The 27068-nt window shown below is 42.4% G+C and overlaps 1 protein-coding gene across 1 annotated transcript; it reads right to left on the bottom strand.

Annotated features, from left to right (window-relative positions):
- Nucleotides 1–904: 904 nt before the first annotated feature.
- LOC103283321 (plasma membrane ascorbate-dependent reductase CYBRD1) lies at nucleotides 905–23657 on the bottom strand. The gene is made up of 4 exons (XM_008138576.3): nucleotides 23267–23657; nucleotides 9621–9829; nucleotides 4987–5141; nucleotides 905–4389 (listed from the first exon to the last, which is right to left on the bottom strand). Exons 1-4 carry the CDS (start codon nucleotides 23457–23459, stop codon nucleotides 4089–4091), a joined length of 858 nt encoding a protein of 285 aa, XP_008136798.2. The 5' UTR covers nucleotides 23460–23657; the 3' UTR covers nucleotides 905–4088.
- Nucleotides 23658–27068: the final 3411 nt, after the last annotated feature.

Below are 27068 nucleotides of genomic sequence, written 5' to 3'. Positions count from 1 at the left end.
GGTAATGTACTTGAGCCATATATTTATAAAGTGTCCAAAGTACTTTCCAATAAAGATAAATCTGAAATGAAATACATGCCCCTGAAGTTAAATATATAAATCAGTGACAAAATAGGATCTATAATAATAAAAGCATAAAATGCTAATTAGACCGGACATCCTTCCGGATGACCTTCCAAACGAAGCCGGAGCTGCAGCCGTGGAATCGAGGCAGCCGCTGCCGCAGCTAAGAGGGAGGGATCAAGGCAGCTGCTGCAGCTACAAAGGCTTACTCTTGCACGAATTTTGTGCATTAGGCCCCTAGTGTAACATTAAAACTCAATTCACCCACAATACTTCAGCTCTAAGGAATAACAGGACATATATTATGGTGTTATTACATGAAATACCATTCACATTTCCCAGGAGGCAAAAAGTGGGTGAAAAAAGATTAAATGAGAGGTGAAATTAAGATCGGATGAGTATTGGCACTAGTTAGATGTGAATGATCTTTCTTATTTGGAAAATAAAAACCTCAGCAATGTGTTCATTATTAATTATGTACTTTCTTGAGGACAAGTAACTAGTAACACAGAGTTTTGTAATAACCAGCACTTTAAGTAGGTTATTCTTCCATGCTTTTCCAGCTGGAACTGTGCCTGCTGGGGTTGCCTACATTTAAGGCTGCCTTTCACACTACAGAGCAAGGCTCCAGTTAAGATCCCGTGTGGAGGAGACCACGCCAGGTTTGCAAGTCTTCTAATCCTTCTAGGAATGCAAAAGGTATGGTACTCAGAGTACACTTTAGAGAGAAATCTGACACCGTTTTCAATAAAGAAACTTTACAAAATTTTCCATGGGAAAGAAACTTTTAGAACCATGCCTACGTACCAGCCTAAACGAATTGATAACACAGACAAATAAATTCCAAAATAACTTTTATTACTATATAAAACCAAGTCAAGAAAAAATAGATGCATATTTTTTCTACAAAATTTTAAAATACCCAGGCTATTTAATATTTTCCCATACATGTGCTGAGATAGACAAAATCATACACAGAAATATTTTTCCAGGTACCTTATAGGAATAAAGAGTATTAGTTTTCTTTCTTCTCTACTTTCCTATGCGTAGCTCTAAGACATAGCTGTTACAGTTTTCTGTTGTAAATCTGAAAAAACGACACGCCAAGAGAAAAATTCTACCATGGTGCAATAAAACTAGCATAAAGCTCTACTTCATCTTTGAGCTTTTAGATTTGGCAGCTGTAGTCATTTCCAACTCAGCCTAATTAAAAACAAGATAGCCTCTTGACTTTGTCCTTTAGAAAACATAAACCACTCGTCAGTATCCCTTAAAAGGTGCAATTGCCTCCTTTGTCATTTGATTGTGAGGCCTGCAATTCGGTTTCTCACCATCACAGCTCAAATGAAACCACCCAAGGAAAAGAAAGGAAGGCCCTTGGAGGTTGGACTCAGTTTGACACGAGGAGCATAGGAAGCTGCACACTTGATAACATCCGATCAAAACGTATATTCATTTGAGCTTCTCAATAAGCCCCGCAAGAGAAAAGGCGCTAGTGTTGATTTAGATGAGTGTTAAATAAAACTTTCCCCCCTGAAATTAGATGATGGGGTAAACCAAGCCAGATTACCTCTGCAGATGACATAAGCTATAATTATTTGTGGGGATCTCAGTCACTGTTTTGGAATGGATACCTAAGGCTTTCTTCTCCCCTATTCTTTTTTTTTTTTTTTTAATGTGGGCTTTTTAATGAGATATTTTTAGGGGAGATGCTTTAGGTAGAAAATATTAGCTTTTAAAAGATAAAGGTACAATTATCTGTAGAATAGGAAGCCCATTTTAAAAAAGTCTCAAAGAGAAAGTTTTCCTAGGTATATTTTGCCATGCATTGTTTTCATAAAGGCTGAGAAAGAAAGGAAAGAAGATCCTATAATATCTGTAAGATCACCCTCACATTAGCCTGAAAGAAAGACAAAATAAAGGGCTGAGAGGAGGGGTGCTCAAATAGTTTGCAATGGAGCAGAATGTTCTAGTACCAAATCCATAATTAACTTCACTAATTACCTCTTTCTTGGCCTATATAAAATGGAATGGCAGTTTCAATTTTTGAGGCTCTCACTGACCCTTCCCCTCCAAAACTCTTGGAATTCTGTACCCCTCCATGTAATGAAATATCCATTTATCAAATGTCTGTGTGTGACAATGGAATTACTCTTACTTAGCACCAAAATTGTAGCACGCTCTACGGATATTGAATTGTGCCTACTATGTGCCACGCACCAAGCCAGGCACTGGCAGTCCTTCTGACACTATTACCAATTTTGAAAATAGAGTTACATAAGAAAACAGTGTTTCAGAGAGGGGATTTTGAATGGTTATCCATGAAGCTTACGGGATGTGGCGGAGTGTATTCAATATTCAATCTATAGAAGTCATGACCAGTTATCCTAAGAGGAAATCCACTAAGCACTAAAAAAAGTCAAGTGTACCAGTATTGGCTGTAAAACTGTGATGTTTTTATCCGTCTTAAAGTGCTCCAGTTTAACATTGCAGGGAATCCGAAAATCGACCCCAAAATAAAAACCATCATTTCAGCACAGACGCTGCTCTAGGTTTTAACTAAGTCAGCCCCACGAGGTCTCCGTGCACGAAAGCTGTCGCCTCGGAGTCGCCGTTCACGACTGAGAACACCAAGCTCAAGGCAGCCCCGAAAATTCCACGCAAATCTGGAGGGAGCCCAGCTGCTGCCCCAGGAAGGGCAGACCCTGAGGTAAGTCTCTCTCTCCCATCTTCAAACTGGAAACTGTCCAGCAGCTAAGCTCGTAAAGAACACAAATCTCCACTGATTATCTTGAAAGCTACAGGTGTTCTTGCCCGAACCTTCCTTTGTCATCAAGACACAGTTTTAAGAACAAAGAGGCATCAAGGTAAGCCAGTGGGAGGGCACCCAGGACCCATTTCCAGGCCCTTTTCCTTGGTTATCCGAGGAATCTTGGCAAAAAGCGCCAGGAGGTAACCATTAACCACGCCGCTGCACTCCAGCAACTGAAATTTATTCAGGGGAGGGTCAAAGTAGATGCAGATTAGTATGAAAAAGGAAAAATGGCACCAACCATTTTGGCTCAGTGGATAGAGCGTCAGCCTGAGGACTGAAGGGTCCCAGGTTCGATTCTGGTCAAGGGCATGTACCTTGGTTACAGGCACATCCCCGGGTAGGGAGTGTGCAGGAGGCAGCTGATCAATGTTCCTCTCATCGATGTTTCTAACTCTCTATCCCTCTCCCTTCCTCTCTGTAAAAAATCAATAAAATATATATCTTTTTAAAAAAGAAAGAAAAAACGGCATAGTGAAGTGGTGAGACTCACGGACTGAGGAGCCAGAATGGCAGGTTTTGAATCTCAGTTCCACCACTTATGACCTTGGGGCAAGTTACTAACCAGGTCAAGCTTCAGATCTTTCATCTCTAAAATGAAGATAATCATAGTGCCTACTCAGAAGGTTTGTCTGGGGATCGAATGAGCTAATAATATCTATAAAGTGCTTAGAATAGTGTCTGGCACACAGTAAGTGCCATGCCACTACTTAAAGAAATACAATAAAAACAGAAACTTGAGAAAAAGTGCTCTTTGAGGTTTGTAGAGCAGTTTGTGCTGCTTAAGAATTCAGGCACATTCTTGATTTAATTGGGTTCGGAATCTGGATCGTAAAATATGCCAAACCCCAGGGAAGCCTTGGGACGAAGCTGAGTTTTGGAAAAACTTCCAGGGCTGCCACTTTATCAGATTTTCCAACGAACAAACACAGTGCGAGCATCTGTGCTCTGCAAGGCACAGGATGCTCTGGTCCTCAACAAGAGGCAACAGAGCCACAGTTTACAGCTGCTATCATTTACATTGACCATCTCCTCTCCAATGCAGGTAAGTTCATAGGCCTCGATCAGTACCAACTCTTCCAAGAAATCCTACTTTATGATTAAAACAATATAAGCTCTATGGCGCTCAATCATCTTATGGCTAAATAGGGGACGCTAAACTGTAGAGCTAGTTTTTAAAAGCGACGTTACATGACTACACCACTACAACACCTTACATGGTGGACCTCTGACCACTGTCGTCAAGAGCAACGTTTCTTTTCCTGGCGGCTGCTTCATTGTTTAACTCTGAATCTGATTTGTCCGTGTTGCCAAAGTTTATTGCCATGGAGCCTTCCACTCCCTCTGGAGTGCCTCCGTTTGGCTGAAGACGGAGAGAAGCTGGCTCTTGAGGACGTTTCCATTGTGGTCTGGTGACTATCCAAAAAACGAGGGCCCCAAACACCAGAATCAGAAGGCCCAGGGTGTTTGCAAAAACTCCTTCTGGTGGGAATGTATCATAGCCAGGACTTTTCCTACCAAAAAAATAAAAGAGAGAGCGAGAGTCAGTCCAATGACAAACAGAGTGAGACAGCAACATGCCAAACAGTTTTGAATTTATCTGTTGAAAATGCGCACTGGTACAGCTTCAGGGTCAATTCCCTTAGCGCTTGATTTTAAGGGGAAATTTATGCTATAATTCACTCAGTGGAATAGTATGATATTGTTCAAAAACCATTAGTATAAAAATAATATAGCTTCTGGAGCACCTGTATAGCTTGAAAAATGAAAAAAGGATGACACAAAAATGTACATACACCACAATTGCAATCAATAAAAACATGCACATCAAAAAGATTGTAAGGGCATGCATAATTTCAATAGTTGTTTTAAGAGTAGTACAACTTATTGGATTTTTGGTCCTTCTTCAAGCATTTAGTAGTATTATATTGTATAATACAATAACTTGTATCTATATACAATGTTATATTGTATTATATAATAAATGTTTTAAGAATATTTAAAAATTTTAATATCTTAAAAATTTCATTATATTTTATTACCTTTTCCCAATGAATAAGTATTTTCCATTTATAGCATAAGTATACAATTAGGATAACTATGTCACTTACAGGACAAATAACAGTTTTTCAGTCACTCCCATGAGGGCTGTTGCAATCACTGTTCCAAAGATGAGAAGTCCAGAATAAACATGTATGGGCATGAGAAATGCTCGGAGAGAGAGTGGAGCCCAGGGAAGCAGAAAGATGAAAAAACCTAGGAGAAGCTAAACATCAAAAAGTGCAATGGTTATCATTTAATTTTAAGTTTTAACTATAGAAATTTAAAATTATTATTTAAAAGCAATATGTGCAAAATGAGAAAGTATTTCATATAGAACTAAGGGCATAAAATGAGCAAACTAAGTCCACAAAAGATGAGTAACTTGTCCAATGTCACCAGCTACAAATAGACAAATAGATGAACCCCGATTCAAACCGAGGTCATCCTGATTCCAAGTCCTGAGTTGTTAAAACACTGCCTGCTCTCTGGATCTGAGCAAGGAAGAAGCCAAAGTCAGCCTACTAAACACAGTCATGAAGTTGTGAAGTGACATTTCTGAGAAGCCTCGTTAGCACACAAATAAAACAGCCCAAGATAAGAATCTGGATATTTCAGAGAGCAAAAGAGAACCTTAAGACAACTAAAAATGTATTTAATTCACCCAAGTTTAACATTAGGTGAATGTTAGGATGTAACTAACTATATTAATAGATTAAAGAAAAAAAACTATATTCATCTCAACAGACACAGAAAAGCATTCAATAAGTTTCTACATTCATTTATGATTCAGAAAGAAAACCAACACCTTTTCCCAAACTATAATAGAAAGAAATGTGAAGCACCTCTACTCAGTAGTAAACTATTGAATCATTCTCTTCAAAATAAGAATAAATGAAGATTTTTATCTCTTTCTATTCTGTACTTCTTAAACCTATATATTTTTATATACCTCAATTCTTCTATACGCTTCAACTCTATACTGCGCAGAGAAAAAGATATATGATAAATCTGGCATTGCAGGTAAGTAGCAAGGACAAGGACAATTCAATAAATGGTGCTGGGGAAGCAGCTTACCCGTATGGAGAAAAAAATGAAGTTGGATCACAACATCACATCATACACTAAGCTAATTCCAGATGAATTAAGTACTTAAATATCAAAAATAAAACTTTAAGACTCTTGATAGACAATGGTTCTCAAACATTAGCGTGCCTCTGAGTCACCTGAGGGCCTGTGAAAGCACATTTTTCTGGGCCCCACCCCACAGTTTCTGACTTAGCAGGTGTGGAGTAGAACATGAGAACCCATTTTGAGTTCAGGGTAGAGAAGGTTTTCATAAACAAGTCACCGAAACAAAGTATAATAACCTTAAAAAAAAACATGATTCGTGTTTTATTAAAATTGAGAATTGATTTAAAAAATACTAACAAAAGAGGAGAAGTACAAGCTTCAAATTGGAAGACATATGCAATACATATAAATGAAAGGGAATTTGAAACAGAACTACAAATCTTTAAGGAAAAAAAGAGAAACTTTTTTTTTTAATGGGCAAAAGAGAAACAAGTAATCAGTGAAGTAAACATTAAAACCACAAGAAGACATCATTTTATACCCACTAGCTTACAATAATTAAAGCATTTGAACACAAGAGTAATACTTCTATGTCAACAAAGGAGGTTTAAACCTGGGCGGGGGGCACTGGAAGAGGATGCATGTTGACAGGGTTGTGCCGTATGGGAACTCTTACACCCTGCTAGCAGGAACATAATTGGGATCAACCACTTTTGAAAACAATTTAGCATTTTTTTTTGGTTCTATCTATAATTCCACTCCTAAGTATACTACATCCGGAGAAACCTTTGCATAGGAGAGCCAGGAAATGTGTATCTAAATGTGCAATGTCACAGAGAATAATTGAAAATTACCCAAATGTCTAATAGCATGAGAATGAATAAGTAAATTTGTGATATATTTGTACAATGGAACAGAAAAGTAAAAATGAACGAACTAGAGGAAACAAGATAGTGGAATCAGTACAATGAAAAGAAAGGTTGCAAAAGAATTAAAACATAGTTACATTAGACTACATCTATTATGAGACTTTTAAAAGTTAAAGGAAAACTAACCAATATGTTGTTTAAGGATTCACAGTATGTGATAAAATTATAAAGAAAAACAGAGAGTGAGAAAAGAAAAAAAAAAAAAAACTTCAGGAAAATGGTTACCTTCATGGGTTGGGATAGGTGGAGAGATGTGGGATCAAGGTGGGTAAGGATTCTATGTTTTCCAAATTAGGTTGATGGTGGAATCATGGAAATCAATTTTACTATGATACATAATTTCAGTATACATACAAGAGGTGTTTTTTTTTAAATCCTCACCCGATGATATTTTAACATTACTTTTTAGAGAGAGTGGAAGGGATGGGGAGAGACAGAGACACACACACACCTGGATTGGTTGGGGGATGGAGCCTGCAACCAAGGTATGTGCCCTTGACCAGAATCAAACCTGCGACCCTTCAGTCTACAGGCCAACACTCTAACCACTGAACAAACCATCTAGGACAAGAGTTTGTTATTTTTAAAAAGTGATCCAGAGGCTAGATCTTACAAGTAGAAAAGAATTCTACACTTGAAATGCTCTATGATCCATAGATATACACGAGGAAGTGCATTGCTTGCATTGTTTTGCTGCTTGCTTCACCCTCCCTCCTTCCTCAAACAACCTAGGCACTGGCTGCATTTGACAGGTGAAATTCTGATTTTACACATAGTGGCTACACCAAACCCAGCTGCACTAAGATGAGAGGATCTGATCTTGACAATCTCTCCCATGCTCTTCATACTGTTATAGGTTTGTTTTCTGGGTCGTACTGAGGGGGCAGTGCAAACTGACCTCAGGAACTTTTACGAATGCCCTGCACACAACCAGATTTTGTGAGAGAAGTTCACAGCAGTGTGGCTGCGTAAGTGAGCCGCAAGCAGGCTGCTGCCCTTGCACCGAGCGCAGCTTCCTGCTCTCCACCCACAGTGGCAGCTGGGAGAACCTCCACTTGCCCGTAGAACTCTTCTAGTTCAGAAAGAGAAACCACTTCCCCTTTTCACTCTTAACCTAAGAAATCTGGGAGAAACACATCTCTGTCAAAGCCGTATTTTTATGGCTCATGTATTTTTGCAACTAAGAATGTGGAGGCAAGAATCTTGTGAATCATAATAAGGACAGAGCTTGGCTCCTATCAAAGGTAAAGAAAGCAAGTTTAGAATTGGTTTCTTCCCACTGGGAAAGGAAATGTTTTTTCATTTAATTTCCTCCAGAGCACATCTGGGTGATCTGTTCTGTCACTTCTATGGACAGCAATGCAAATACTTAAAAACAGCTTTTATGCAACAACAACAACAAAAATAAAGCTGGAATGTAGTCTCATTTTTCCCACAATAGGAGTAGGAAGCCATTCACCTGGCTCCTGAAAGAACAGCCAGAAGGCACCAAGCACGACAGGAGTGCTCACAACTGTGGTGAGGGGGCGCCATTTGCTTAATTTAGCTTAAAAAGTCATGTATGTATGATTTGTATGTAACATATGCGGCTTACATCTGTTGTAAGCAAACTTTAATAATTAATAGTATCGAATAGACATTAACTTTAATTAACGTTCAAAAAGCCCTTGGCAGAAAAGTGACAAATAAATGCCTGGTAAGAGGTCCTTTTTTTGAGAGGTCACGCATTCATATATTTTAAGACAGGCCTGCGATTTTGTAAATTCACTCCCGTTTCCTACTTTTCCATCTACAGAAAACTAAAGTTCACAGTCATGTCCCAAATAAGGGAGTTGAATGTATACTGTACTAACTAAAGAAAGGAAGTAAATCAACAGTTTACAAAGATTTTTTTCAATGAAGTGGTTAACACCATAAGGACTTTTAAAATTTACCTTTTCTTTAGTGACCTGGAACAGCCAAATCCCTATCACTCTCCATTAACTTATGTTTAAATACAGTGCTGTCAAAAGCATGTGTTTTTAGTAAGTGAGGACAGAGGAAAAATAAAATAAAGTCTTCAAACTAACAAAGAATCAACGAGATATAAATTCATCTTTTCACTCATAAAGTTAAACCTAGAAAATAGAAGTGATTGAATGTGAAAAAGAAATCTATAGCTCTTGTCTGTGCTAGTTTACTCAGCACATGAAAGTTGAAGTCCCAACAATAGCAGTCTAGATGTTATCTGCGGGCAATTTCCTTGTATACACATATGCCCGTATTTAGAATCTCACATTCAGGCTCACAGATTGTGAAATCTGCAGTTCCTCAGCCCCTTCAAGGTGAAATACTTATAATGGAAACCAGTGCAACAAGGACTAGAGGGGATGAGAAGATGATTTCCAACAAAATATTAATGTGCCGAAACCGGTTTGGCTCAGTGGATAGAGCGTCGGCCTGCGGACTGAAAGGTCCCAGGTTCGATTCAAGTCAAGGGCACGTACTTTGGTTGTGGGCACATCCCCAGTGGGAGGTGTGCAGGAGGCAGCTGATCTGATGTTTCTAACTCTCTATCCCTCTCCCTTCCTCTCTGTAAAAAATCAGTAAAACATATTTTTAAAAACACACAAAAAACAAAATATTAATGTATAGAAAACATCTACAGTATCTGAACTCCTTTACTTTTTATACCTTGTTTATAAACTTACTGAGACACTGACCTGTAACACGTACAGTATGACAGCTGTCAGTCCAATCCAGCTATGTAGACTGTACATATTGGGGATGTTCAGGGTATTGTGGAAATCAAAAACCGCCACCAGAGAAATAATGGCAAGAATGGCTGCAACGAAGTTTAACCCCGCGTGGATGGATTTCATCAGGAGCTTGCTGCATTTCCAGGTCCATGGCAGTCTGTATACAATGATGGCTACAGAGAGACAAAGGGGGACAGAATGTGGTGTTTTGTTTTTTTTAATCTACACGTGATACACAGTTTGACACACTGAACACTCCCTTCCATGAAACCCTTTCCTCTTGGCTTCTGCTTCTACCCTCTTCCCACCTTTCAATGGTTTTTCTTGGGCTCTTTTGGTGGCTTCTTCTTTACTCCCAACTTGTGAACAAACTTCGGTGCCCCCACACTCAGTCCCAGGGCTTTCCTCCTGCTCTCGCTGTGGGTGACCTCATTCACTCTTTCACTGAGATGCCACCTACATGGCAGGGACTCCGAACTTTAATCTCCAGCCCAGAACTTTCTCCTGAACTCCAGACCCACGTCATCCAACAGCCTCTTGACATCCATATAGATGCCTCCCAAATATCTCAGACTTCACACATCCAAAACTAAATTCTTAATCTTATGACCTGGTTTCTTTCTAGAAATGTTTTAGTTTGATAAGAAAAAGGCAGACTAAGGATTAGAAAAATATGCAAAAAGATTTAAATAAGACAAAGATTATATCCAAGTATCTAATAAATGTAAGAAAGACATAAACTTCATTATTAAACAGAGAAATACAAATTAAAATAAACTGAGAATACCTCTACCACATATTTGAATGACTAAGCACGAAACATACTGCATATTGAAGCAGATGTGAAACAATCAAAACTCTGATGCTATGCTGATGGGAGCTTAAATGAGAACAAAGACTATGGAAAATTAGCAGTATCTACTTCAGCTAAACTTATGCATACCTTAGGATCCAGCAATTCCACTCCTGGGCATACACCCCAAAGAAATATGTTCAATAAATCTTTTCCAAAAGACATGTACTAGGATAGTATTAGTAGCACCATTTGTAATGGTCCAGCCTGGAAACTCCCCAAATACCCATCATCAATAGAATGAATAGTAAAGTGTGATACAGTCATTCACACCACATAATAGAGCAAAGAGAATAAACAATTTATAACTAGAACATCACCCAACAATATGGATCAATCCCAAGAAACAAGACATGAACAAGTGTATCTTGTATGATTCAATTTATATGAAGTATAAACACAGGTAAAACTCATCTCTGCAGTAAGAAAAGTCAGGCTAGTGGCTGCCCTTGTGAGGAAGGGTTATAACAATTGACAGGGAATACACAGGGATTTCTGTTACTGTTCTTTCTCAGTCTGGGTGCTGGTTACACACCTAGATTCATCAAGCTATGCATTTACATGTACACTTTTTGGCAGGTAGATTAAATTTCAACAAAAAAGATTTTTAAAACAGGTTTTTCAAAGTGTCCTGATTTAAAATAGTGGATTACATGGCCACCTGAACCAGCTTACAACTACTTTTTGTGATGAAGACAACACCTGCCTCACCCCACCTCTCTAGTCCATCTCAGAGAAAATGTAGATACCTGGAAATGTATGACAGATTGAAAAAGTTTAAAGAATGCTTCCTTGTAAGATGGATTCCACTACATCAGTAGTGTATCATGTATATTTCCTAATTCTAGCAAGAAATATAAAAGCCTCTTCCCACCGAAGATATTTATGAATTAAATAAATGAAACTTTATAAAATCATAAAAATCTAAGGGATTATCTAGTCCATTTTCAGGCAGAAACATGTCTAAACCCACAAAGACCGATGTGAAGTCAGCCTCTTTAGAGCTTCCGCACAAGGTGTCCATCTCCCATTCTTCGGTTCCATTCCAACACTTGACAGCCCTCACCCTTAGGACAGTACAGTATTTCTTTTACTAATTCGTTACACACTAGCTTTCCTTCTCCAGCAGTAGCATGAATAAAGCATAATTTAATCTTTTATTTATGATTTGGGATAATAAGTAAAACATTTTCTCCTATTACTCTAAGAGTCAGTTCTTAAGGGCTCTGCAGGAAGAGAGGTACTAACTTCTGATCCAAATGGGCCCAGACAATTACAGATTTTCAGTCCCTGGGTCTAGTTGAGAGTTTTTCTAACTCTTCTTTAAAAAAAATATATATATATATATATATAATTATTGATTTCAGAGAGGAAGGGAGAGGGAGAGATAGAAACATCAATGATGAATCACTGATCAACTGCCTCCTGCATGCTCTCTATTGGGGATCGAGCCTGCAAACCAGGCACGTGCCCTGACCTGGAATTGAATCATAACCTCCTGGTTCATAGATTGATGCTCAACCACTGAGCTATACCAGCTGGGCTCTATCTCTTCTTTTAGTTTCTAGACCAGGTTAGGGTGCACACCCCCAACCTCTTCCCTCCATCCTGCCTTATATTTTATTCCTACTAGCTCTAAGCTCTTGCTTATACATTTTTATGTTGGCAAAAATCTGCACATTTGTTCCCTTTGGGTGGTGAGCACATAGCAATCTGTTTATTATTTCCTGTATGGTTTAAAGAATTCATAATAGTTCCAAAGTGTAAAAACATTGTTGTAAGCTTGCCAATCCATAGCAAACTAGTCTCAACGACTACTTAGGCAGCTTGTGGAAATCTGAGGGGCTCTCCTGAGTGAGGCACGGAATTCTCAGCAGCCATCCTGGCTACAGAGAAGCTCTGCTGGATAGTGGAACTTGCTTCAAAACGCTGTCTGGATACATGAAGGATAATTGCAAAATACTGCACTTGCATAAGATGTTTATATGCTTTAAAAATGTATAAATAACCAAAATGTGGTGGACTTCAGGGAAAAAGGGCAACCTTAACAAATCAGACCACATTCTTCAACAACGGACTAGTCTCAAACACTTAGAAAACTGCCTGGAGAGCCAAATTTAAATATTTCTTGCTCCTCTGGCTTGGCACTTACCTAGACACCATTCCTGAGGTTCAGTGGGAAGGAAGAAAGAGGTCTCATAAGCCCATGAGGAGGGGAACAGCTATCAAATAGCTACTTGTGACTGAAACAAGAGTTTTCTGTTAGAGATTCTAGTTGACAGACCATTTTCCACCAGAAAATGAAGGGAAACATAAACACACACAGATGTTTGACTTACACTGGGGTTACAGCTCAGCAAAGCCATCCTAAGTTGAAAATATCGTAATGCATCGAACATCATAGCTTAGCCTAACCTACCTTAACCATGTTCAGAACACTTACATTAGCCTATAGTTGGACAAAACCACCTAACACAAAGCCTGTTTTATAATAAAGTAATGACTATCTCATGTAATTTATTATGTGTATCACTTTTGCATCATCATAAAGTGAAGAATCTTAAATCAAATCACCACAAGTCGGGGACCATCTGTATATGTGATTTTTTAAAAATCTTAAAAAAAAATTATTCATAGTGGGACCTGCTACTGTGATAAATTTAAAAATAAATGAAATGCCCTAGCTGGTTTGGTTCAGTGGGTAGAGTGTCGGCCTGCGGACTGAAGGGTCCCGGGTTGGATTCCAGTCAAGGGCACATACCCGGGTTGCGGGCTTGATCCCCAGTCAGGGGCATGCAGGAGACAGCCAATCAAGGATTCTCTCTCACCATTGATGTTTCTATCTCTCCTTCCCTATCCCTTCTTCTCTGAAATCAATAAAAAATATATTTTTTAAATAATACAAATAGATGAAAAAAGAAAATTAAAAAGAAATCAGTATCTGTGTATAATCAGTCTTTGGACAATAAAGAGGAAAATGAAGCAGATTAAATTTGAATTTAATTATTAAAAAATTTCTCAGCTCCTAGCTGCATAATCAACTCAGGAATCTGTGAAAATATATATTCTCTAAGATGCAATCTCTGGTTTGATAGCAGCTTTCAATCCACATGCTATTACAAAACTATACAAGTTTGTCTTATAGCAGGTAATGCATATATAATATTTGTCTAAGTGTATGTGGGGAGAGGAGTGATTGGAGGGAGAGAAATATTCCTGAACATAGAAAACAATTGAGCTCTAGTTTTTTTTTTATGTTTAAATCTTGTGATTCATTAGGGTAGGAGCATGACTACCTTGTTCACCATCATATCCAAGCATTTACCACAGAGCCGGGCACATAGTAGGAATTCAGTGTGTGTTGAATAAATAAATCTTAATAAAGTGCACTAATTCATTCGGTATTCTCCAGCAATAAGCAGATCCTCTTTTAAAATGCAACAACAACAACAAAAAAATTCAAGGCAATTTGTACTCTTGACCCAAGTGTTAGCTCATATAAGACTAAATGGTTGGTTCTCTCAAATAAGGAAAAATCATTCTGCCCTTAGACGCACCTAACAGCTTTAGGTAGGCATTAAGTGAACCCAAATATAAAATAAGAGTAAGTTATTGAGTTTAAAATACATTGAAATTTTATATTTACTTATTTAATCCTTACCCAAGGAGTGAGGATATTTTTCCATTGATTATTAGATGAGAATGAAAGGGTGCGGGGAGAGGAAGAGATAAAGAGAGGAAGATAGAGAGAGAGAAAACGTGAGAGAGACACATTGATTGGTTGCCTCCTGCTCTCGCCTTTACTGGGGCTGGGAATTGAGTCTGCAACCAAGGTATGTGTCCTTAACTGGGAACCAACCAGCCCGGGCAATACACTGAAATTTTAAAACAGTTATAAATTCTGATTAAATATGGTGTTCCCATTACACTTTTCTTAGCTCTTTAAATAAAATATTATTTTGCCTTCTTTGGTAAAATGGTCAGAGCAGGATTATGATGCTTGATAACTCATTCCTTTGTGCACCCAAGAGACTCTATCCAAAGGACCTCAGGTTTAAATGTAAAAGCAGAGTGGGGGGGGGCAATTATATGTACACATATAATACCTTAATAAAAAAATTGAAAAAAAAAAAGTAAAAGCAGAGAACCATTTTTTAATAAACTTCTTGAAAAGATTCCTGTGTGGCTATCAAAGAGAACTTGAACTTTGAAACATGCTTGTGCATTCAAACTGCCTCATAGCATAAATATCATGAAAACAAAACCTTTGAAGAATCAAAATGAAGGAAATGATTTGGATGATTCGGAAGATTTATTTGAGTATCGTAGCACCAGCAGCATCTCTTTGAAGTTACTGAAATCCTCACGAAGTTAACTGGTGGGTACCAAATAGTGTATAAAAAGAGAAACATTCAACTAATTGGCTAGACATTTACAAATATCCACAAATTTTGCATTTTCAGAAACACCAGCTATATTTTCTTGTCCCTTATATTAAAGTATTATGATAGATCAGAAATAGTACTGGCTCTGGTTGCCTGATCCCGGCCAGACATTTGATCTCTAAAATTAGGAGTGTCACCTAAAGTCCCAGTCATCTCTAAACATTTAGGGCTCAGGTTTTCAAAAGGAAAACAAAAACTTGGATCTAACAAACGCAAACAGTAACAGCTGTAGACAGGGTTCCTCAGTGTCTGGCATACCGTAAAGTGCTGCACAACCATGCGCTTCATCTAGTTACTTTATCTGCTGTCCTTGTAGGTACGGCCCTTGGTTTAAAAGATTGGCCAAACGCTCATTAACTTAGTAAATACACATTGAATGCATATTATGTGTTATATAATGTTCTACACACTAAGAATACAGCAGTGAAGAAACCAGACTTAAGTCCCTCCCCTCACAGAGGTTACATTCTAGTAGAAGACAGACAGTAAATTAATAAATAATTTAACAAGTCAGTGGTCAGAATTTGGATAGTACTGCTAATAAATTGGATGAGAATTATGGAAGAAGAAGAAGGATCAAGAAGGACTGTATAACTTTTTCTGAACATCTAGATTCTAGATTTTTAACCATTTCATAGAACACATACATTAATTACTAAAATCTGTGGCACACCAAAAATATGTTATATTTTTTGCCAATCTGATAAAAAAAAAGGTATAATATGTATTGATTTACAAAAAAACAATAATCATAATTACCTACCCTTTTTTAAAAAAACCAGGTGCCTATACTTGCATATAATGATTTCTAGTACCAAGAATTAATCAATCAGACACAACCTTATTATGCAACATGACCAATAAAAAGCAACTCTATTATATGAACTATATATTTATGGTTCAAGATAGGGCATTCACAACAGATAGCTATTGTGTTGGCTGTTGTCATTTTTCATTTGACAATCTAAAGCAAAAGAGGTCAGTGCCCCTGACTAAACAGTCAGGTATTGCATGTTTTAAAAACTCGTGTGGCACACCAGTTGAAAATTGCTGACCTGCAAGAATGATGTTGCCATTTACTGAGGTGGAGAAGCCTATGAGCTGAGTGGTTTTGGGGACATGAAAGCTCAAGAGTTCAGATCTGGACATGTCTATTTGACATCCAAGTAGAGAGTATGAGTAAACAGATGAATATTTGGATCTGGAGTTCAGGGGACAAGTCCAGACTAAAGATAAAAATATAGGAGGTTTCAGTGAATAACTGGTGTTTAAAGCTACGAAACTGGCTGAGGTCACCACAAAAAATGAGCGTGAGCTTTGGACATTCTAACCTTGATTCACCAGGGAGATGGGGAGGAACCATCAAAGGACACAGAAAGGAGGAGCCAGTGAGGAGAGAGGTGCCAAGAGAGTTGGGTGTCCTGGAAGTCAAATGAAGGAAGTATCCCAAGAAAGAGTAAAGGGCCAGTTATGCCAAGTGCTGCCTTCTGTTCTAGCAAGATGAGGGCTGAGAACTGACCAGTGGAATCAGCAATGTGGAGGCCATTGGTTACTATGTTAAGAGCAATGTTGGTGGAGCAGTAGAGTGAACCCCTGACCAGAGTGGGTTTGAGGGAGAATAGGAGGAAAGGAATTGGAGAATGCAGATATTGACAAATAGTTCTGTGGGGAGGCAAGCAGAGGATTGAGGCAGTAGTTGAAGGGGGATTATGGGGTCACAAGTGTGGTTGCTTTTAAGATGATAGAAATTATAATGTGTTGGAAATACTCCATTGGGGGAGAAACTTGATGACGTAGAAGGAAAAAGGGAGAATTGATGAAGCGATGTCCTTAAGTAGACAGAGGAGGCACAGATTATAATTCAGCAGTAGCATTATGAGCTTAAGGCCTTTAGAATAAAAGCTCATCTGTGACTTAATATGCTGCCTATTCTTTTGTGAGGTTGGCTAAAATAGTGCTTCCAAACTGGCTCAACAGGAGAATCACTGAGGAGAAGGCAGGGGAAGATTTACTTTAGAGCAAGCATGTCAAACTCAAAGGCTAACACGGGCCAAATAAACACGGTTTTAGTTTATATGGGCTGCACAAAAACAAAAGCTTCAATTTTCATAGAAATGTAGATTTATTTCGATAGAGACATGCTGAATACAAAGGGCTGAAATAAGTGAGTAATCATTAACATAAAATAATAGAATATTTTAATAAAAATTAATATTTTTCTTGAACATTAACTTACTAGACACTGAATAACTGCACAAATTAATAAGCAAATGCAAATAAACCTATTTTTCTTGTTCTCCGAAAGCTAAATATTTCCTGTTGCGCACACCAAACAAGTCAGTACAAGACTAATGATGTGGCAATCGCCTGCTAAAATATTTGCTGCTAGTATTAGTGGAGGGAAATGGTGCACCTGTGTGTAAGGTGCATAAGGGAAATGAATGCAACACGATTATAGTCATCAGTCATTAGCAAATGTTGTAGTTTGGTATTAATAACTAGAGGCCTGGTGCATGAAAATTCATGCACTTGGAGGGGGGGTGTGTACCTCAGCCCAGCCTGCGCTCTCTCGCAGTCCGGGAACTCTTGGGGGATGTCCGACTGACGGCTTAGGCCCGCGGGGTCTTTAGCCCTGCTGTGGAGGCGGGAGAGGTTCCCGCCACTGCCACTGTGCTAGCCAGCCATGAGCCGGCTTCTGGCTGAGCAGCGTTCCCCCTGTGGAAGGGCACTGACCACCAGGGGGCAGCTCCTACATTAAGGGTATGCCCCTTGGTGGTCAGTGTGCATCATAGCAACCGGTCGTTCTGCCATTAGGATCAATTTGCATATTACCCTTTTATTATATAAGATTGTGTATAACAGGATTTATAAAAATTAAGTCACAAAATTTTTATTAAAATGTTTCTTACATACCGTTATATTGGCTGGGCTGTAAAAATATTCGTTGTGGGCCACGAGTTTGACATGCTTGCTTTAGAGGCTACTATTATCATCACACATGAGTGGCTGTGAAGTTGAATTTTGTTACTAACAATTTAATGAGGGTACAGAAATAATCACTCATTCTTTCAACAACTACTTATTGGCCTACCATATGCCAGTTCTAGGCATCACTCCAGTTGCTGGGGATACAACAGTGGGCAACCTAATAATGTCTAAAACATTTTTATTAGTTATGTTATAAACAGATCCATATGCATGTATTTCTAACAAAAACTGTGTTTTGGGTTGCCTTGAATTGTCTCGTTATACTTTGCAAAAACCCTTCTTTCCCTAATATTGAAAGGTTTTATTATCAACTGTGTTCCCAAGGCTGGTTATGGAGTAGGTATTTGGGGCACTTTCTCCATTATCTCCTTTGCCAGGTTTTACCCAGGAGCCCTTTCAAATATATTTAACCGGTCTTGAAATGTGGTCACTTTTAGATACATTAATAGGATATTCCAAATGCCTTTTAAGAACTACTCTTCCTTTCTTTTTGTTACTCTGTTAAGTGTTACTTAAGTGTGGTTAGGTTCTCTCACAAAACCAACTTGATATCATTATACTATTCTATTTCTCTTCCTTCAGTTTATACAATAGAGCTCTACAAGTGGAAAAACAGGGAGTATAGAATTGCTGAGACTTCTCTGCGCTAAATTTATAAACTTGAATTTTCTATGTTTTACTAAAGCACACATTCCACCTGTTGAACCTTCTAAAAGGTCAGCTGCCACTCTGAGAGTGTTCGTTTGTTTCAGTCTGCTGCGGCCTTTTCCAGGTCTGTTTCTCTGGTTTCCTGGCAGTATACCTATTTCATGAGAAACTTTCTCTCAGGGAAGCACAAAGCCTCCTCTCAAGTTCTCTTGGGAACTCTTCCTCATTGATACTCACCAGATTTCCTACCCGTTTAAATTTTTATTTTGGTTTTAGATATTCTATGGTCTGCCGTACTTTATTTTATAAACCAAATATTTTCCAAAATATGCTTGGAGAGAGAGGGAAGAAACATTTATTTTGTAACTCTCGGTAAGCCTTGCTTTCTTCAGAACTTACTTCTTAACGGTGTTTCAAAGGACTCTTACTTGTTCTCACATAGTTTCAAATACTGTTTACTGTTTGTATATTGCATTTGTAAAGCATTTTATGCTTAGAGTAATGCCTGTATGTACTTTAGTTTTCCCTTCCTCGTCTCTAAATGTTTGTGCATCAGAGGACTCATTTATGTCATGTTCATTATTAGAGATGTGAAATTTTATTTATTTATTTTTAATTGATTTTTAGAGAGAGGAAGGGAACTAAGGGTTTTCACAGAGTATAGAGAGACAATTCAAGGCAACCCAAAACACCGTTTCTGTTATAAATAAATGCATGCAGAACTCTTTATAACATAACTAATAAGAATGTTTTGGACATGATTATTTTGTTCACTGTTGTATCCCCAGCTCCTAGAATGATGCCTAGAACTGGCATATGGTAGGCCAATAAGTGGTTGTTGAAAGAATGGGTGATTATTTCTGTAGCATCAGTAAATTAGTAACAAAATGCAACTTTACAGCCACTCAGGTGTGATGACTACAGTAGCCTCTAAAGTAAAAGTGCCCTCTCTTCCCCTCAGTGATCCTCTTGCTTGGAGGCCAGCTTGGAAGCACTGGTTCAGCCAACCTCACAAAAGAATGGGCATCATATTACATTATATATGCATAGCCTAAGTTTTCTCCCTGAAGCAATGCCACACAGGGGAAAAGTGTTATAACACAGCAAGTTATAATATGTGCTTCCCTCCTGGCCTAGAAAGTCAACCATTTGCCAGGTATTCCTAGTCTCCCTGCGGGAGCCTTCCTACTGTTGTCTGTGAGGAGGTAAAAGTGAGGCAAAGATTTCTGAGAACTCTAAAGTACTATGCATGTGCCTCTATGGATGAAAAAGTTATGTTCATGTCAATTAAACGTATTGTGTGGTTAAATGCTTTGCAAATCTGGAATCCAAAGAGTAAACAGGATGGGTAATGTTGACAGGACAAATATTCCAAAACTGATACAAATACAGGAACTAAGCTTTAAGAAAACAAGGTTTGCATAAAAGCAGCAGATGAACATTTCCAAAACATCCACTTACACTGTCTTGCCCCAAAGTGACCATAAAGAGATTTTTTAAAGTCCAAATTTTAGAGAACTAGAAATCTTTTTAGGAAAATAGTAATGAACTCTACTATGAATGAAGAGTTCCAAGGTATATTTTAAATGAAGCCTTTTGCTTCTCTAAAAAAATATGTTTTGCAGAAAACAGGCATATATCCATAAAAACAGAGAAATCAACCTTGAAAAGAAGGCCATGGAAAACACACTACTCCCATCAGTAAGTTACTCCAGTGCTCTGTGCCTCAGTTTACTCTTATATATGAAACTAGAGGCCCAGTGCATGATTGAATCATGCACGTGTAGGGTTCCCTACACGCTTTCACTTTCGATCACGGGGGAGCTGGGTGCCTGTCCACTGGTGCACCAGGCCTTTCAGAAGCCTCCGGCGCCTCGGAGGCTTCTGAAAGGCCTGGTGCCTGAGCGGACAGGCACCCAGCTCCCCCGCTTTTGATGGTCTGCGGTGGGACGTGAGCTCGCTGCCCCAGAGGCCCCTTCTGTGCCGCAGCACAGCCATGGCGCAGACGCTGAGCTCGAGCCGCCACTGGCGACGTGAGCTCAGCATCCCGCCAGCCCAATCGGCCACCCCAGCCACCCCGAGTCCCGCCCCCCCGTGCCTCCTGGCCAATCACGGGCATAGCGAAAGTACGGTCAATTTGCATATTTGTCTATTATTAGGTAGGATAATGCACTTTGTGGGCACACAGAAAGCACTCGATAAATGGAAATGTGTTTTCGACTTGGTCTCTTCTTTGGTAAGTCAGGATACAATTAATACTAAGAGAATGAGGAAAAGATATCCCACAACCTCTGGAAAGTGTCCTGGTATGAGGAGCTGCTCTGAAACCTTGGCTGGAAGAGATAAAGAAACTGTTCCTCCTGCTTGGAGCAAGCAGACGTGTTGCCATCTCTGGCCAAACGTAAGGGCTCCACCATGAAGGAAGAGCGCCTCTGATGACAGCGACTTAGAAACTTGAGTATGTGTTTCTCATTTTAGTTCAGTGAGAACTAACTGGGACTATCCATTGAAACAACTCACACCCAGTGCCAGTCTCACGCCAGGGAAGCATGCCGACCATGGCTAGGTCAGCAGTAATGCTGGCCACTACGTCTCCGAGTGGGAGAGTGCCTGCCTGCCGCACCTGCCCAAGGCGGCAGCACCAGCTTTGAACAGAAAGTCTTTTCTGTAGGAACGAGGTGGGCACGTCTTTGTTTGCTTGTTTGTGGAAAGTTAAATATCGGTGAAGAAAAGGCGGCCTGCTTCCAAGAAAAGGGGACCTGTTCCCAAACCCCTCCACTCCTCATCACCCCAGCGCATCACGTTCTACCTTTTTCTCAATACTTTCTCTGCCAAGGCCTTCACTTAGTGCTTGGAAAGTGGTTTCAAATAAACGGCACTTGTCCCGCTAGCTAGAGCTCCCTCCGGTAAAACAACAGCCGAAGGAAACTGCAGGACATCCTGGGAGGGACTAGGCCACAATATCCTATTAATAAAGAGGGAATATGCTAATTGACTGCCCCACCCTCAAAGATGGTGGTGCCCACAGCCACAAGGTGGCAGCGCCCAGTCCCCTCAGCCCCAGCCTCCCCCCCCTCCCCCCACGGCTCTGTCCCCAGTCCCCTCAGCCCCCCAGCCGCCCAGGGCTGCCCGAGGCTCAGGTAACCAGGGCCAGCCCAGGCTTGCGCTGCAGGCAGTGGCAGCAGCAGCAGAGGTGTGATGGGGCGTTGCCTTCCCCTGATTGCAGGGTCACCTCCTGCCCCTGAGGGCTCCTGGACTGTGAGAGGGGACAGGTCAGGCTGAGGGACCCCCCCACTCCAGTGCATGAATTTTCATGCACCGGGCCTCTAGTAAACCAATATGAACAGCCAGAGGAGGGTGGGAAGGGGTGGGCAGGGGAAATGGTGAAGGGGTGAAAAAGCACCCACTTCCAGATATAAAATAAATAAGTCCTGGATGTCATGTACAGCCTGGTGACTATAGTGAATGAAGACGTATTGTATATTTGAAAGTTGCTAAGAGAGTAGATCTTAAAAGTTCTCATCACAAGAAAAGAAAATAATAACAATGTGTGTTAATGGGTCACTAACTAGATTTATGGTGGTGACCATTTAGCTATACGTACACATATCGAATCATTATGATCGCTACCTAAAAATAATATAATGCTATAGGTCAAATAGACGACCAACATGAAACAAACGGCCATCGACTGAGCCCTTCCTCCCTCCGCTCCAGCCTCGTCCAAGAGAACGCAGGCCCGGAGCTGGCTCACCGCGCGCGCGGGCCGAACTCCAAGGCAGCAAACTTCGGGGACAGCCTGGGCAGAAGCCAGGCAGCCCGGGCCCCCTGCGGGCACCTCCTGGCCGAGTTAGTGGTCAGCGCCCAACAGGAAGCCTCGAGGGGAGCGATGCTATCTGCAGCCACATAAGCAAGTTGGGCTCAAAACTGAGCAGTGCAGGCCGGGCCGCGGACACACCCTTTGGAGTCCGGGCAGCTTCCCGGGCTCGGCGGAGAGGAATCCTCCCAGAGGAGGGAAAGCAGGGCCGGTGCTGCGCTCACCCCGCTCCAGCGGACCAGCCTGCACTCGGGGCTGAGCCGAACCCGAGGCACATTCCCGCACCCCCACCCTCCCGGGCCCCTGGCCTTGCTCTCCTCATCTGCATGCAGCCCAGAAAGTTCAGCGGCTTCGCGCCCCTGACTGCGCGTTTCGGCCCGCAGGGAGCGCTTTTCCCCGGCGTGTGGACGGCCCGGGCCGGGCCCACGGCGCTCAGGCATTTCTCCGGGGGTCGCCGGGGCGTCTCAAGTGCCCCCCTAGCCACTCCCTGCAAAGAGTTAACCAAGTTCGGTCGGCACCCGGGCCAGCTCAGCCTGGCGCCGCCGCTGCGCCCGGCCGTCCCCCGAGACGAGTCTCAGAACGGATCCCCCGCTCCCGCGATCGCTCACGTCGGCCACAGCCCTGGCTCTGCGGGCCCGCGCCCCCACCCCGGTCCCCCCGGCGGGGCCGACCACCGACCTCCCTCCCACCGCCCGGCTCCGGGGAGGCCCCCCCCAACCCCCTTCCCCGCGTCGTCCCCTGCGCTCCCTGCATCCTCCCTCATTTCCAACTCGCTCACGTCGGCCCCACTCTCGGTGGGGACTCGGTCGGGGACCCCTGCCCGCGCCCCCTGCCCGCGCCGCCCAGGAGGCTCCAGTACCGATGCCCTGGATGAAGACGAAGCCGGTGACCACGAGCACCGGGTGCCAGTTGAACTCGGGTCCTCTCCCGTCCCAGCCGAGCCCCTCCCGGTAGTGGAGGACCCAGATGAGGGTGAAGATCACGGACAGGAAGCCGACCAGCAGCGCCGACACCAGCAGCCCCAGGAAGCCCCGGTAGCCGTCCATGGCCATCAGCACCCCATGCCCCGCGCCGCGGCAGCCGCAGGAACTGGACGAGGCGGCGCGCCTCCGGGGACTGGCCGCGGCGGACCGCGGGCGTGGGCTTCTTGGAGGCGTCTCCGCCCGGGAGGAGGGGCTTTCCCGACGGCCTGCCGGGGACGTGGGGCCTCGAGGGGGTGGGTAGCTGGCCCTCGCTCAGAAACCCGTCCTGGCTCGGGGATCTCCGGCGGCTGAGCGCTCTCGCTGCGCGGTGCACGCCCCTGGCCCGGCGCCCCAGCTGGCGGAGGGAGGGCGCGTTGTTGCGAGTGAGAGCTGGGGTGATTCCGTACCCACCGCTTCCTTTTAACTCTTCCCGTGCCCCTTCCTTATTTGCGGGAGGCTGAATAGGGCAGCGGTGCGCACTGCTGGTGAACACACAGGAGGGTCCGTTGGGTGGGGCCGTGTACGTGACTTTGGTTGATAAAGGCTCCCTAGAGGACTGGCCGTCTTTGAGGCCAAGAATGCGCCAAGGAGGAACCTGTGGGGTCGGGTCGCGTGGGCTTGGCCCCACCTAACAAGGAAACGGCTTGCCGTTTGCGCTTTAGGGAAGGAAGACAGACACCTCCCGAACCCCGGACGTGCCTACATAGTGGGATAGAAATGGATCTGCAAAGGGCCTCCCTGCCCAAACCCATCCGGACCAAAGCCCCACCCTGGTGAAGTGAAGCTCACTCCCTGCCCTCTTTCCCAACATTATCAGTACCCGTTCTCCCCGGACAAGAGAAGTGTCGGTGGGGTCTATTGCCGTTAAAGAAAACGGGGCTGCTGGGACTTGTAGATTGCATGTGGGGACTTTCACTTCTAGCCCTCTCCGGCAGCTCATCTCTAAGGACCAGCCTTGTTGCCATTTCAAAAGGCCTTAGGAAGTGTAGAGAGTGTGTGGGGGTGGTTTTTAGTGGAAAAAAACAAGTTTTAGGCCAAGAAAGAGGAGTGCAAAGCCCTGATAGTGGGCAGGAGTAACCCACGGCTCAGATAAGAGGCTGCAGGCTTCCCCCGTGTCATTATTTTCCTCTTCCCCGGAGAGAAAGAGGGAGAATAAGCACATGGAATAGAAGGACCCTTCCCGCCCTAACTGGTTTGGCTCAGCGGATAGAGAACACAACAGCAATTGACAGCCTCCTGCTGGCCCCCTACCGGCCTGCAGACTGAAAGGTCCCAGGTTCGATTCTGGTCAAGGGCATGTACCTTGGTTGCGGGCAAATCCCCAGTAGGAGGTGTGCAGGAGGCAGCTGATCAAAGTTTCTAACTCTCTAGCCCTCTCCCTTCCTCTCTGTAAAAAAATCAATAAAATATATTTAAAAAAAAAGAAAGAAGGACCCTTCCCTATAGTACAAGGCTTTCTGTGGTCTGAGCCAGCCTAGTCCTCCACTCTAACCCTTTACCACAATCTGACTAGCCCTGATGTCCACAGCCCTAAACTTTTCTTCTAGCTCCTGACCACTCCCCACCACCTTCCTGCTCTTCTGACCGGGAGCCAACCAGCAGCCCAGGAAGCCCCTGCAGCCGTCCACGGCCATCAGTGCTCCATATTCCGTGTCCCAGCAGCCACGGGGATTGCCTGAGCCCATCTCTACCCAGAAACCTCCCCATTTTACAGCTACCCACACTTCTCCAGCCAATGCGTGCCGACATCACTTACCAAGATGTGATGCAACCATCTGTCCTTGTCTCCACGTCCCAGACTGCCCCTTGAGGGCATTAACCGTCTAATTTCTCCTTATATTCTCCTCAGCATGTAGTAGTTACTCAGTTAATGTTTGCTGAGAGATGAATGGGACTGAGTGTGTGAGTCAAGGTCCTGGCAGGAAACCGATGGCACATTTCAACTGGGCAATTTAATAATGAACAGGACCTAGTATTTACAAAGTTGTGGGCAGGGTGTGAGAAACCACCAGGGTTTTGCAGTGCCCAGGCCTGAGGGGGAGAGAGCCACTGAAATCCAGGGAGATAAAACTGTATAGAAAAGGCAATCTGGTTAGGGCTGTGGACTTGAGTTGAGGGACTCACCTGCAGCAACTCCACAGAGAGGAAGAATGGGAGGCAGAAATATTCCAGCCTGACTCTCCTCCCCTCCAATCTCCTGCCCAGTCTGAGGAGCTTCACTTAGTCAGAAGCCAGAGGGGAGTTCGAGTCGTCCAATAGGTCAGCCTCCTAGGGAACACAACAGAGTGGAGAAAGGTAAGCGTAGATCTGTAGGAATAAACAAAATTCACTGAATCTTCCAGGCTGTTTTTTTTTTTTTTCCCCCCAGACATTTTTGGTTCCTGAGTGCTGCAAATATTTTGGTTAATTTTATGCTGTTTCTCTCCTTTTGGAACACTTAGTCAGTAAAAAATTTGTTAATGAAGAGTTTATTGATTTTGAGAGAGAGAAGAAGGGAGAGGGAGAGAGAAACATGTGAGAACACAACATCAGTTGACTGCCTCCTGCAGGCCCCCTACCGGGAATTGAACCGGCAACCTCCTGGTGCAAGGGACAACCAACTGAGCCACACCCGCCAGGACTTAACTAGAATTTTTTAACAATAATGTCATTGTGTCCTTATTCTTTTCTCCACAAGTATCTACTCCTTGTCCTTGCTTAACTTCCTCATCCCCTGGACCCAACACCTTCACTTCACTCTTGAGTTGATTTTGCTCTGCAGCAGCAGCAGCAGCAGCAAATAAGAATTCCTGGGATTCCAGACCCCATTTAATGAAAGCATGGCCAGATGGCACGGATGGTGTTGAATCATCTTGAAGTTACAAGCTAAACTGAGAGAAGTTCAATTTATAAGTTGTCCTTTTAGGACCTAACTTTGATGAAACTTGTCACTTGAAACAGAAAAAGATTCGCTAAATATTATCGTAATGTTAACAACCTTTTAAAGGAGTTGTTCAATTAAAAAGTTTCCCACAGGAGATGGTGAACAATGTGTTACCAAAGTACTTAGAGAGACTAGGTAACCTGCCAGCAATGCTATCTAAGGGATTCCCGATACGTGTGTATAGGGAGGATGGGGTGTGTGGGCGGGGCATTTAGCCTTCCTAAAAACCCGTGATTCTGGAAACATGGACATGTTGACACAGATTTTTATGGTCCCTGGTGTAGCCATTGAATGCAGAGTGAGGAGATGAGGTGTGACGACGTGGGAAAAGAAAAGCCGCACCCCACCCATCATGAGAATTGGAACCGGGTGCCCTGTATGCCATCTATCTATTCATCGTCCACACAGTAATGTTGCATTTCTTTTGGTGCACACTGAAGTCCAGCATTCTAATGTAAAGTATAGTAAGTTGTATGTAGTAGTTTACTTTGTGGGGTAAGTGGGCCATTTTTTTTTTAAACTTTCAGCTGTTGACGGTGTTGGTTGTCCCTCCATTCCCCACCTTTCTTTGCCTTCCTCTGCGCCCAGTAACACTGTGAGCCCTTGCCTCTCCAGGCCTGCGTGAGATATTGGCCGCCTGCTCTTGCTTGTCTTCACCCTCCCTTGTTGGGTTCTCTTAAGTCTGTTTGCATCTCTGTAAATAGTCCCTTGATTAAACTCTCTGCTTTGCACCAGCTGTTTCCTGCAAGACCCTGACAGAGACAAGCGGAAAAATA

Source organism: Eptesicus fuscus, chromosome 11, assembly GCF_027574615.1.
Source record: "Eptesicus fuscus isolate TK198812 chromosome 11, DD_ASM_mEF_20220401, whole genome shotgun sequence".
NCBI lineage: Eukaryota > Metazoa > Chordata > Mammalia > Chiroptera > Vespertilionidae > Eptesicus > Eptesicus fuscus.
This window is presented reverse-complemented; position numbering and strand designations above follow the sequence as displayed.

Bases quoted from the DNA above. Each gene is read 5' to 3' on its own strand.
- LOC103283321 (XM_008138576.3), bottom strand. From the start codon at position 23,459: ATGGCCATGGACGGCTACCGGGGCTTCCTGGGGCTGCTGGTGTCGGCG. The intron at 9,830-23,266 runs GTACTGGAGCCT...GTCTCTCTGTAG, and splicing joins CGTCTTCATCCAGGGCATCG to CCATCATTGTATACAGACTG. The intron at 5,142-9,620 runs GTCAGTGTCTCA...TTTGATGTTTAG, and splicing joins TCATACTGTACGTGTTACAG to CTTCTCCTAGGTTTTTTCAT.